This window comes from Physeter macrocephalus, chromosome 21 (assembly GCF_002837175.3).
Source record: "Physeter macrocephalus isolate SW-GA chromosome 21, ASM283717v5, whole genome shotgun sequence".
Lineage (NCBI taxonomy): Eukaryota > Metazoa > Chordata > Mammalia > Artiodactyla > Physeteridae > Physeter > Physeter macrocephalus.
This window is the reverse complement of record NC_041234.1, coordinates 76,651,707-76,664,648: the sequence shown is the minus strand read 5'-3', so window position 1 is coordinate 76,664,648 and position 12,942 is coordinate 76,651,707. Positions and strand designations below refer to the sequence as shown.

At 40.7% G+C, this 12,942-nt stretch overlaps 1 protein-coding gene across 1 annotated transcript in view; it reads left to right on the top strand.

Moving 5' to 3' along the window:
- SYTL4 (synaptotagmin like 4) overlaps window positions 1-12,942 on the top strand; it is a 71,625-nt gene that overhangs the window by 49,424 nt on the left and 9,259 nt on the right. Inside the window, exons 6-13 of the mRNA XM_024129465.2 lie at window positions 4,928-5,029; window positions 5,513-5,588; window positions 5,925-6,015; window positions 6,128-6,231; window positions 6,744-6,839; window positions 8,638-8,816; window positions 9,110-9,212; window positions 9,739-9,900. Of these exons, the coding sequence (XP_023985233.1) occupies window positions 4,928-5,029; window positions 5,513-5,588; window positions 5,925-6,015; window positions 6,128-6,231; window positions 6,744-6,839; window positions 8,638-8,816; window positions 9,110-9,212; window positions 9,739-9,900 (913 nt within the window). The remainder of the gene's footprint in view (window positions 1-4,927; window positions 5,030-5,512; window positions 5,589-5,924; window positions 6,016-6,127; window positions 6,232-6,743; window positions 6,840-8,637; window positions 8,817-9,109; window positions 9,213-9,738; window positions 9,901-12,942) is intronic.

Here is a 12,942-nt window from a genome sequence, read left to right as displayed (position 1 = left end):
CATGGAAGCAACCTAAGTGTCCATCAAGAGATGAATAGATAAAGAAGATGTGTCACATATATACAATGGAATATTACTCAGCCATAAAAAGAAACGTGATTGAGTTATTTGTGGTGAGGTGGATGGGCCTAGAGTCTGTCATACAGAGTGAAGCAAGTCAGAAAGAGAAAAACAAATACCATACGCTAACACATATATATGGAATCTAAAAGAAAAAAAAGGTTTTGAAGAACCTAGGGGCAGGACAGGAATAAAGATACAGATGTAGAGAATGGATTTGAGGACACGGGGAGGGGGAAGGGTAAGCTGGGACAAAGTGAGAAAGTGGCATGGACATATATACACTACCAAATGTAAAACTGATAGCTAGTGGGAAGCAGCCGCATGGCACAGGGAGGGTAGCTCGGTGCTTTGTGACCACCTAGAGGGGTGGGATAGGGAGGGTGGGAGGGAGACACAAGAGGGAGAGTATATGGGGATATATGTATATGTATAGCTGATTCACTTTTTTATAAAGCAGAAACTCACACACCATTGTAAAGCAATTATACTCCAATAAAGGTGTTAAAAACTGTATTAGAAAAAAAATGAAAGAATATATCCATACAAAGACTTGTACATGACTGTTCATAGTGGCTTTATGTGTGATCACCAAAACCTAGAGACAACCCCAGTGTCTATCAACAGGTGAAGGGATAAACTGTGCTTTGTTTATACAGTGGAATACTACTCAGCAGTGGAAAGGAATGTACCACTGATACATGCAACAACATGGATGAATCTCAAAATAATCACGCTGAGTGAAAGAAGCCAAACAAAAAAGAGGACATACTGTATGATTCTGTTTATGTAAAATTCTAGAAAAAGCAAGCTAAATTTCAGTGACAGCAGATCAGCACTTACTTGGAGATGGGGTGAGGAGGGAGAGGTGCATTATAAAGGGGCAGAAGGAAACTTTGGGGAGTGATAGATATGTTCGATAGCTTAATTGTGGTGATGCTTTCACTAATGTATACATATGTCAAAACTCATCAAACTGCACACTTAAACGTGCAGTTTATTTATGTCAGTTATAACTCAAGGTGCAAATGGGAAAAAATGACAGAAAAATATAACATTGACATCTTTCCATGTCAGCACCAAGGGTCTGCCTCATTCTTTTTGCTCTCTGTATGGTGTTTCATTGTATATATGTACTGTGATTTTATCCACACAGCCTTGGGTGGGTGACTCATCTGTTTTAGGTGATGAGGCCCCCTTTTTTCCTTTGCGGATAAGGTTGTTTTTTATTTCCTGGACCTGATTAACACATCTGGCATCATTGGTCAGAATGTAATTTCTGAAGCCCATTGCTTCTGGCTGTCTATGACCTCTTGTCTCATTGGGCTCAGAAGACTCTTATTTATCCTAAACGTGGAAACAGATTAAGTGGCCATAAATGATCTTTTCCATAAAATTATGGAGCCTCAGAGGTAATCTAATTCAACCCCCTTATTTTTACAGAAAAGAAAGCAGGATAAGTGATTTACCTGAGATCATACAGATAGTTAGAGCCCAGGACTCCCGTCTCTTAGTCTATTTTTCTACTGCACAGATGTCAAATAATTGCTTTTTTGCCCTACGGTGGTTTGTATCAGCTTTGGATCAGTACGTATTAATCTTTAGGAAAAAATACAAGCAGAAACACTCTCCATGGGCCATTATTAAACCACCTCTCTAGAGGAATGGTTCTGCTTTAGGTTCTTTATTCTTTGCAGCAAATGGGGAAAAAGAATGGTTCTAAAGTAAAAATGAAGTCAAACTCCCTGCTGTGTCTTCACCTATAAAGCTAATGCATCTCTCAAGAAATGACCGCTGTTTCACCTCTGGCATGCCTTAGGATTTCAACCCCAGCTGTCTGTTTTCATAAAGCTATCTCAAACATCATGTTATGTTAACTTGGAAAGTTTAGTCTCTACTGCCTAAGACGTTATACATTTTGGTTACTTCATTCTTTGCTCATTTGTTATTAGTTCCTTCATTTGTTTGATAAATGTCTATGAATGCCTACTATTTTCCAGGCACTGTTTTAGGCAGTGGGATACACTGGTGAAGACAACAAAGTCCATTCCTTGAGGAGCTTAGATTTGGGAGTGGGGGGCACAGACAATAAGGGAATAATCAAGTAAATATATTGTATATCAGATGTTGACAGGCGCTATGGAGAAAAGGGAGGGAGTGCCAGGAAAGCATATGTGTATATAAGCTGTTTTATCTAGGCCAGCAGGGGAAAAGTCTTAATAATAAGATGACATTTGAGAGAAGACAGGAAGCAAAGAGGCACAAACCCTTAGAGTATCTGGGGGAAAGAGATACTTTCTAGGCAGAGAAAGCAGCAGGTATAAAGACCCTAAGGTGAGTTTGTGTTTGGCACGTGTGAGTCATCTGGAACTGGTGAACAAGTAGGGAGGGTAGGAGATAAAGACAGAGGTGAGGTGAGAAGCAGATCATGTAAGATATTGTTGGCACCTGTAAGGACTCTGTCTTTTACTCCGAGTGAGAAGGAGGGGCTCTGAGTGACAGGATATTATTTTTTCTCTTTTTAAATTGGGGTAAAATTTACATAACATGAGATTAATCATTTTAACAGTTTTAAAGTATACAATTCAGTAGCTTTTAGTACTTTCAGAATGTTGTACAACCATCACTACTGTCTAATTTCAGAACATTTTCATCACTCCAAAAAGAAACCCTGTGCCCATTAAGCAGTCACTCTCCAGTTCCCTCAGCCCCTAATCTGCTTTCTGTCTCTATGGATTTGCCTATTCTGGACATTTCCTGTAAATGGAATCATACAGAATGTGGCCATTTGTGTTTGGCATTTCACTTAGCATAATATTTTCAAGGTTCATCCATGTTGTAGCATGTGTCAGAACTTCATTCCTTTTTATTGTCAATAATATTTCATTATATGGCTGTACCACATTTCCTTTATCTGTTCATCTGTTGATGGACATTTGGACTGTTTCCACCTGTTAGCTATTGTGAATAATGCTGCTATGAACATTTGTGTACAAGTTATTGTGTGGACACGTGTTTTCAGTTCTCTTGGGTAGACACCTATGAGTGGAATTGCTGGGTTGTGTGGTAATTCTGTATTGGGGATATATATATATATATATATATATATATATATATATATATATATATATATATATATGATTGATTGATGTTTGGCTGCATTGCGAGGCTTGCAGGATCTTAGTTCCCTGACCAGGGTTTGAACCCAAGCCCCCGGCAGTGGAAGCGCAGAGTCCTAACCACTGGACCACCAGGGAATTCCCTGGATTTATATTTTTAAAACTCATTTTGGCTGCTGTGTTGAGGATAGATTGTATGAGGACAAGGGCAGAAGTAGGGAGTTCAGTTAAGAGGCTACTGCAACCATCCAGGAGCTAGGTGATGGTGGTTTAGACCAGAGTAATGGCAGTGGAGGGGGAGAGAACTGGTCATATTCTAGATATACTTTGAAGATAGAGCCAAGAGGATTTGCTAACGCATTGGATATGTATTTTGAGAGAACGAGCAGAGTCGAGGGTGATTCTTAAGATTTTTGACCTGAGAAATGAAAGGGCAGAGTTTCCATTTGATGAAATTGAGGGAAGAGCAGGTTTGGGGGAGGATTAGGGCTTTGGTTTTGGACTTGCTGTGTTTGAGACATCCCAGCAGAGATGTCAAGTAGGATGTTGGAAATAGAAGTCTGGTGTTTGAGTAAGAGAGAAATTTGGGAATTGTTAGTTTATAGAGCATATTTAAAGCCATGAGACTAGATGAGATCATTTAGGGATAATTCTAGATAGTGAAGAGAAGAAGCCCAAGGAATAAGCGTGGACACAATCCAAAGATTAGAGGTCTAGGAGGTGAGGAGAGACCAGCAAAGGAGATTGAGAAGGAACAGCCAGTGAGGTCAGAGGACCAGGAGAGTATGGTGTCCTGGAGGCCAAGTGAAATTACTTGAGACACTTCAGGAAGAATGATTTTTTTTCCTTTTCGTGTTCTCACAAATTCCTTGAGGTAAGGGGTCCAGTAATTGTGTCCTTCCCTTTAGAGATGAGGACTGCTGTTTTAAGTGCCCAGGGTCATCCTTCATTAAGCTGAAAAGGAATTCTGGTCTTCTGAATAATATCTTCAAAGCATACTGTTTATTTATGTATACACTTTATGCCCCACTGAGGGCATTTAGTCAAAAATTCAGTCAAAAAATAATTGAGTGCCCACTCTATGCTAGTCTTTCTTCTAGGCATTGGGAACGCAGCAGTGAACAAAATATGTGGTCACTGATCTCCTGGAACTTACTCTAATGGAGGAGAAAGACATTAAAAAAATCATTTGTTTAAATTATTGAACAAATTAATTTCTATAAAAGACATAAAAAGTTACGCATATGATGACTGCTACTAAAGCATCAGGGTGCTTTAGGAGCATATAGGAAGGTTACTAATCCAGACTTGGGGTGGGGGCATGGTCAGAGAGATCTCCAGGAACTGACATATAAGGAGAGACCAGAAGAAGCAATAGATTTAGCCAGAAGTTTCAAGTAAACAAGAAAAATGGCCATTGTGGCCATCCCAGGAAGAGAAAAGAGGGAAGAAGAACAGCTTTGGCACATTCAGGAACCAAAAGAGCTTCATCATTCTGGAATGTAAAGTATAAGGAGAGGTGGAGGGTGAAAGATGAGTCTGCAGACGTGAGCAGGGGTCAACTCATAAGGATTTTCTTGCCATGCTAAGGAGTTTGAACTCAATCCCAAGAGCAATGGGGAACCACTGAGCAGTTTTAAAAGCATACTCAGCTCTTAGAAAGATCACTTAGGCTACCATTGTGAAAGGTTGGAAGGAAGCCTGCCTCCCGGCAAGAGAGCCCAGTTGGCTCTTGGTTTTTATTCTAGTGTGCCATTTGAAGTCCCCAAGCTGAAAAGTGGAAAGAGTGCCCTGGAGGCTGAGAGTGAGAGTCTGGATAGCTACATGGCTGACTCGGATAGCACGTCCAGGTGAGATGCCCCCAGTCCCTGCTGCTCTGCTCAGCCGAGCTCGCATTTCGTTCTCTAGCGCCAGGGTGCGGGAATCCGCTGCCTTCAGTGTTCCTGACTTCTGTCCTCGGCAAGGCAAATGAAGTATTTTCTCTGACGTTGCCACAAGTCTTCCAGTAGCACTTCTACTGTTGGCTCTGAGCACAGCCTTCTGGAACATGCTAACTTCCACAGGCTGCTGCACCTTGGAGGAGTCTTCCTGGACCAGCAGCAACGGATGCTGCTATCCCTTAGGCATGGGGGTGTGAGTGTTTGTGTTTGTACAGAGTTGCTTATCTAATCGTCTGCATGCCTTCAAAGTAAATCAGATGTGAAGTTTACCTTCTGGATTTGGTTACTGCAGTGGCCTCAAGCCAGTGGCTCTCTTTCCATAGAGCTTGGGTCCCTAGACAGAAGGGGAAGGGGAGAAGGTGATTTTATTATAGCTTCTGTATCTGCCTCCAGGAGAGACTCTCTGGATAAATTTGGCCTCTTTCCAGAATGGAAGAAGATGTCTGCCCCCAAATCTCAAGTAGAAAAGGTAAGCTTTATTTATTGGTTGGTCGATCTCTGTCTCTCTTTTGTCTGTCTTTGTGTATGTATCTCTTTCTTTTCCCTTCCTCAGGAAGAATTTAAATCAAGAGTTCAAACAAACAAATTTTAGTTCAGATTCCCTTGGGAGCATTTTCTAAGGTTTTGGTTGAAACATGTGAGAAGATAGGTTTTGTACAATTTCCTAGGATTAAGTTAAAGTCCTAAGATTAAATTAATCTTTAAGTTTGTCATAGTTTAGTGAAAATCTGAGCCTTCTTCCTTACTCCACTCTTCCACCTACTCAACTGTCTTTTTCCATTTCCTTGCCCTTATCTCTTCCTAGGAAGCTCAGCCTGGGGGTCAAAATGTGGTATCTGTGGACGAGGGTGAAATGATATTCAAGAAGAACACCAGAAAAATCCTCAGGCCTTCAGGTAGCTGGTTTCCCTTCATGGCCTTTTGAGATTGAAGTTCTGAGTACTTGGTGGGTTATTCGTATGGAGAAGAGTAGGTTTCTTTTGATTTGGTTTTCGGCCTTACACTCAGAGTACACTAAATCTGTGATTGATCTTCGCCCGGAAGATGTGGGGCATGAAAGTGGCTCCTTGGGAGACAGAAGCAAATCTATCCCAGGTCTCAGTGTGGATATGGTAAGTACCCTTGTATTTCACTTGGTCACTATATGAAATTTTATGTATCTAAAGTTGACTTTACTGCCTGGTACTCTCAATTCACCTGTTTAATTCTTTAGGAAAATGTAACATGAATCTTGATTTCCCCCTCAATTTCTAAAGTAAATCTGGTTGCTGAATTGCTTAAAGAAAAAGACTATCTTTCACTGTCTCTTTTATTTTCTAAACATTGCTTGATATATGGTTGGGGGCTCAAATAAATACTTATCTTGAATATAATGTAAAGAGATGGCTGGGTTGGGGCAGTCAAATGAGAAAGAGATATTCTTATCTTATTATTTTGTGATTTGAGAAGGGTAGTTGGAATATAGTTTGGAAGCCTGAAATGGGGAAACATAAAGATAAGTATGTACGTGTGCATATGACACCTCAGAGCTCATCAACAATTATGGCCCCTACTAAAGGAAGGATATTCATCTTTGAACTTTTTCTTATTTTTATTAACTCTGAATCTATATTTATTTTTCAAGGAAGAGGAAGAGGAAGAAGAAGAAGACATTGACCACCTGGTGAAGTTGCATCGTCAGAAGCTAGCCAGAAGCAGCATGCGAAGTGGCTCTTCCATGGTAAGTTCTATTAGTTCTGTGGCTATGGACATGTTGGGATACCAGGAAGGATGGAAGTGCCTCCCTAGAGCAGGATCAGGACCTGGGGAAATTCTCCTGGTCACTCTTTCTAGGTAAGTGAGATGCATTTGTTTGTTCCTTTCCTCAGTTTAGACCATAGTTGCTTAGTGCACAGTTAGGTGGCTTTCTTAGCCTCTGCCCTGGAGATTCTTACATCAGGTAGTTAGAGCTAGAGATGTTCATCATAGCTTTGTGAACAGTAACCCATAACTTCTCCCTTAAAAAGGTACCCAGGCCATGAAGTGAGCAAGATCAGGTTTCTTCATCAGAGTATGTACCAAGTCTCACATTCAAGGGCAGTGAGTGCCATGAGAAGGGCCTTGGCAGGGTTAATTGGAATCCGGATATGATTAAGGAACAACAGCATCAATCAGAATCATGAAGTTAAAGGGACATTTAAGAATCAGGGCCTAGTTCTGTCATAAGTGTGAAGATTGATGTTTAGGGGAAACAGAATCAGAAAGCAGGGTGATTAGATGGTCCCACTCACACATAGGACGAGAACGGTGGGCTTGCAGAGTCAATTATTACCCGAGAGGAAGGTATCTTTTCACCTCTGTTGGGGTTTTCCCCCCAATTCTGATGCAATCACTTTTCTCTATAGGTCTTGAGAGACATAAGGTGGATAAAAGAAACTCACAGATAATTAAGGCCCCTTGTTTTAATTAGTAACTGACCCCTTCTAGCCAGCATTGTAGCATATATATAACATACACCAAAATTGGACTGAGCTGTGTCTTACCTCTACTTCTTGCCCACCTTCTGGGGCAGTTGAAAATTAACAATAAAATGTGTAAAAAGAGGGGAGAAGAGCAGCTTGGAGCCTAGGTGAGCCATGAGCTGATCGATGAACCTGAGCAGTTGTTTGTGTGCTCTTAGATGTCTCTTATACTCTGGGTGCAAGACGACTGGCAGTACTGGCTGATTGGTTGCAGGGGGCTTTTGTTTTCTTCATTGACTGTGGCTTTCTCATGAGGGAAAATGTTAGCAATGTGGCAGGGGGAGTGTGCCTTCGCCAGATGTTTGTGGGTGCTTTATCTTTTTTTGTTTGGTTGGTTTTTTGTTTTGTTTTGTTTTGGTTTTTGCCACGCCACACAGCATATAGGATCTTAGTTCTCCCACCAGGGATTGAACCCATGCCCTCTGCATTGAAAGCACGGAGTCTTAACCACTGGACCACCAGGGAAGTCCCTGTTTGTTTTTTTCTTCCCATTTTATTGAGATATAACTGACATACAGCACTGTATAGGTTTAAGGTATACAGCATAATGATTTGACTTACATATATCATGAAAAGGTTACTGCAATAAGTTTAGTGAACATCCATCATCTTATATAGATACAAAATGAAAGAAATAGAAAAAAATTTTTTCCTTGTGATGAGGACTCTTAGTATTTACTCTCTTAACAACTTTCATATATAACACACAGCAGTGATAATTGTATTTATCATGTTACACATTATATCCCTAGTACTTATTTATCCTATAACTGGAAGTTCATACCTTTTGACCACTTTCATACAATTCCTTCTCTCCTGACCCCTTGCCTCTTATAACCACAAATCTGATCTCTTTTTCTGAGTTTTGTTTGTTTGTTTGTGTTAGAAGTATAATTGACCTACAACACTATGTTCGTTCCTGTTACACAACATAATGATTTGATATTTCTGTAAATTTCAAAACGATCACCATGGTAAGTCTAGTTACCATCTGCCATGTGGGTGCTTTATCTTCAGAGTACGATTGGCAGCATGATGAGCATTTATAGCGAAGCTGGTGATTTCGGGAACATCTTTGTGACTGGCAAGATTTCCTTTTCCCTGAAGTATGAGCAGCAAACACAGGCTCTGGTCATTCACGTGAAGGAGTGCCACCATCTGGCCTATGCTGACGAAGCCAAGAAGCGCTCGAACCCGTGAGTGCTTCTGGACCCTGTGCGGTGCTTGGAGATGATCAGACCCCAGCGTCTCTCTGGGCACCCTTGAACCGAGGCTCTCACTTCCTGGGCAGACAGGGAGGTGTGATTGAGAGTGGTTAGGGGAAATGTGGGAAAAGGACCAGGATTGGGAAAATGCAAGAATGGCAGGTCTAAGAGGGCTCGATGTGACATTTTCATTTCATCATGGCATATGTATATGGAGAGGAAGAAAGTAAGGAATGGGCTTCCAAAAAGACAGCAAATTACTCAGTATTCTCCTTGGTTTTTAGATATGTGAAGACTTATCTTCTGCCTGACAAATCCCGCCAAGGAAAAAGAAAAACCAGCATCAAGCGGGACACCATTAATCCGCTATATGATGAGATCCTTAAAGTAAGTATCTAGAGCCCGAGAGGGTATGAGAATTTGTTCTGTCTTGTGTGCTAAGCTGTAGCTATTCCTCTGCTATGTGGGTGGTCGACATGGTTTTCAGTGGCCATGTCTGTGTTTGAGGATATACTATGGGCATCTGTTCACGTCCTGACCTCCCAGAGAAGAGAACAAAGCTGATCTGACTTTCTTGGATTATTGTGAATTTGGAGGTCCACGTGGCCACAAATCTCATTTTAAAGAGTCATTTTCAATCAGGAGTCTCCCTGGCAGTTCTTTTGGAATACTCCAGTGTTCTCTCCCCCACTGAAGGAAAAATTCATGTTCCAGGTCCTCTGATGGAATATGGTAGGTTTTTGTGAAACGGGGTAAGTGGAGGCTTTGAGGGAGGAAACTCAAAGTGCTTAGGGACTAAAGTGATTTGACATTCAGGACTATGGACTTTGAGTATGGTTGCTCAGATTTTGGAGTAATCATTTTCTGAGGAATTACCGTGAACTAATCATCTTGGGCTTCTTTCTTTTCACAGTATGAGATCCCAGAATCTCTCCTGGCCCAGAGAACTTTGCAGTTCTCGGTTTGGCATCATGGTCGTTTTGGCAGAAACACTTTCCTTGGAGAGGCAGAGGTCCAGATGGATTCCTGGAAGCTTGATAAAAAACTGGATCATTGCCTCCCTTTACATGGAAAGGTAGTCTGCTTTAACAACTCCTTACAGAGTTTGGATCTGAGGTAGAATTGCCTGCAGTGACTTCTGCTGGGACAGTTTTGAATGCAGTCTGTGGAGTTCTAGCGCACCCTGCTGGGGTTACTGAGTTTAACAGTAATTTCAGATGCACTTGGATGGCGAGTGTGAGTAATCACTTCCGTGTAGGCCAGACGAAGATGAAGCCATGGTTTTCCTTTGAAGTCTTTCATATGTGTGCCAACCTTTGCCTCCTGATCTTCCAGAGTCTGGGTGTATCCTAACATCCTAACTTGCACCTCTTCTCCAAGCTAACTTTTTGGGTGTATCCTAATCTGCACTGGTTTTCCAAACTACCCTTTTCACTAAAGAAGTAGGAAGTAAAGCAATTCACGGAGTTCCAATTGCTGTGCTCTTGGTCACACAAGCCAGGGACAGTTTTACTTTGGAGATGGCATCTCGGGTGAGAGTGTGGCAGTGTGCATAATAGTACCTGGGATCTGAGTGCAGACCTGGATTTTAATCCAGGCCCTGTGATTTACCAGCTAGGTAAATCACCTAACTTAAAGGTAACTTACAGGACTTCCCTGGTGGTCCAGTGGGTAAGACTCCATGCTCCCAATTCATGGGGCCTGGGTTCGATCCTGGTCGGGGGACTAGATCCCACATGCATGCCGCAGCTAAGAGGTTACCTGCTGCAACTAAGGGTCTGCATGCTGCAACTATGAGCCTGCATGTCACAACTAAAAGATCCCACATGCCGCAACTAAAAGATCCCACATGCTGCAGTGAAGATCCCGAGTGCCACAACTAAGACCCAGCACAGCCTAAATAAATAAATAAATATTTAAGAAAAAAAAGAAAAAGATAACTTAGGTAAGTCACCTAACTTCTGTGGGCCTTAGTTCCTTCACCTATAAAATGGAAATGATAATAATATTCCTCTTCTGCAGGATCATATACAGAGTACCAATCAGTGCCTGGCACATAAAAGACATTCAATAGGTTACTGTCACTCTGGTTAAGATGAAATGCTAAAACAGAGTTAGGACTCCTTGATTATCTGAACTGTTCAATGGCAAGGTTCTTCTGTAAAACTTTTTTACACTAGCATTTTCAATGCTAAAAATAGTACATGTTACATAGAATGCCTTTGGAAAGATGGACATGAAACTAGTAGTAGTGGCTGCCTCTAGGAAGAGAGACTGAGGTGGGAGGGTTTAGTTTTCTCTATATGCCCTTTTATAACGTTTGAACTTTTTATCAGGTCTACATATATTGCTTATCAAGAACATTAAGTATAAAAGGATTTATGTGCATGATTCAAAATTAAAACAACATGGAAGTATATAAAAAGAAAAGTAGGTTATTTCCATTCCCTAGAAATACTACTGTTATCAACTACTTGGATATCTTTATAGAAATTTTGTATTAAGCAGCACAGATATATATACATATGGATTTACATTTTTCCTTTTTACGCAAATGGGCTCTTATCATTGTGTATATATATCTTGATTTTTCATTTAACAATTTGTTATTTACCATGGACATTTTTCTATGCCATCACTTACAGATTTATCTCATTTAAACTGCTGGATAGTATTCTTCATGTACCTATATTATAATTTATTTACAGTGCCCCCACCAATGGGTATTTAACGTGTTTGCCTCTTTTTTTGCTATTAAAACTATGCTATAATAGTTCTTGGTCTTCTTTTGTGAGTGTAACTGTAGTAGAAATTTCTGGTGGTGAAACTGCTGAGTCAAAGGAAATGTACATCCAGTATTTTGATAGCTACTGCCCTCCAAAAAATAGTAACCGTATTAAAAATGTCCCTAGGAAAGAAGTTATCACCAATCTATAGCATATTATTAGAAATTTAGAATTTCTGAAGCATTTGGCATGTAAGATATTCTCTCTGGGGCCTACAGTTGATATAATTATATTGGAAATGTCACTGTAAGCCATCATGAACTACTGCCAATAAAAAATGTCTTACATAAAAAAAAAAAACCTGCACTAAAATGGAGCTGTTTGCTCTTTGCAATTATTTTGAGCCAGAATGAAAATATGCTACTGAAACTAATACGCCAATTATGCCAATTTCCAGCTAAGGCTAAACTCCAATTTTTAAGAGTCCACTGAAGTTCACAATCTAGAGACTAATAAATTGTGTAGACATTTTATAAACAACAAAAAGACCACTCCAGTATTACATATCTATTTTAACTGAAAACATTCTACATTTATTGTCTCTGATTTTTCTTTTTTTGCCCTAGTGATCCGTTTGCTCCCATTCAGTTTTCTCTTCCTGTCATCCACCTCCCTATTCTTCTGTGTCTCTCCCATACACTACACTTCTGTGCATTCTGGGTATGTGGTACATTTTTCCAAACCAGTGGGGATTATACCTTCCTTGCATTGCCATGCTCAGAGTTGAGGCCTTAGGTTAGAGGAGCCCCAGTGAACACGGGCAGTGAAAGAGCACCTCTGATCTGCACCAGCTCATGCTCTGGGTACCAAGGCATAAGGGACAGAGCCACGCTGAGAGAACCAGTAGAGTGAAGCAGTCCTGCTGCCCACGGCCACTTGCTGCTCATCCCAGATATCCACTCATTCACTCTTGCATTCATTCAGGAAATATTTGTGGAGCACCTACTATGTGCCAGGTACATTGCTAAGTGTTGGGCATACTAGGATGAACAACAACAAAAAGGCTTGATTCCTGTCCTCCTGGCATTTAGATTCTAGTGGTAGAGGCAGTCATTAATCAAAAGTAACCTAAACAAATGTAAAATTAAAAATTGTGGCATATTCAAATCCTTGTAACAGAGTTTCACCTAGCCCTCAAATCTTTGCAAGCTCTCTTTTAAAAAAGACTTTTTATCTTTGAAAATCATACAAGTGATACATGCCATTCTCATTAAAAAGACACTATACATATAGACAGAGTAAAAAGTGAAAGCCCTCTTTCCTTTCCCCATTCTACTCCCCTCCTTGGAAGGTACAGGTGTTAATTATGTCTGTATGCTTCTGGGTTTTTC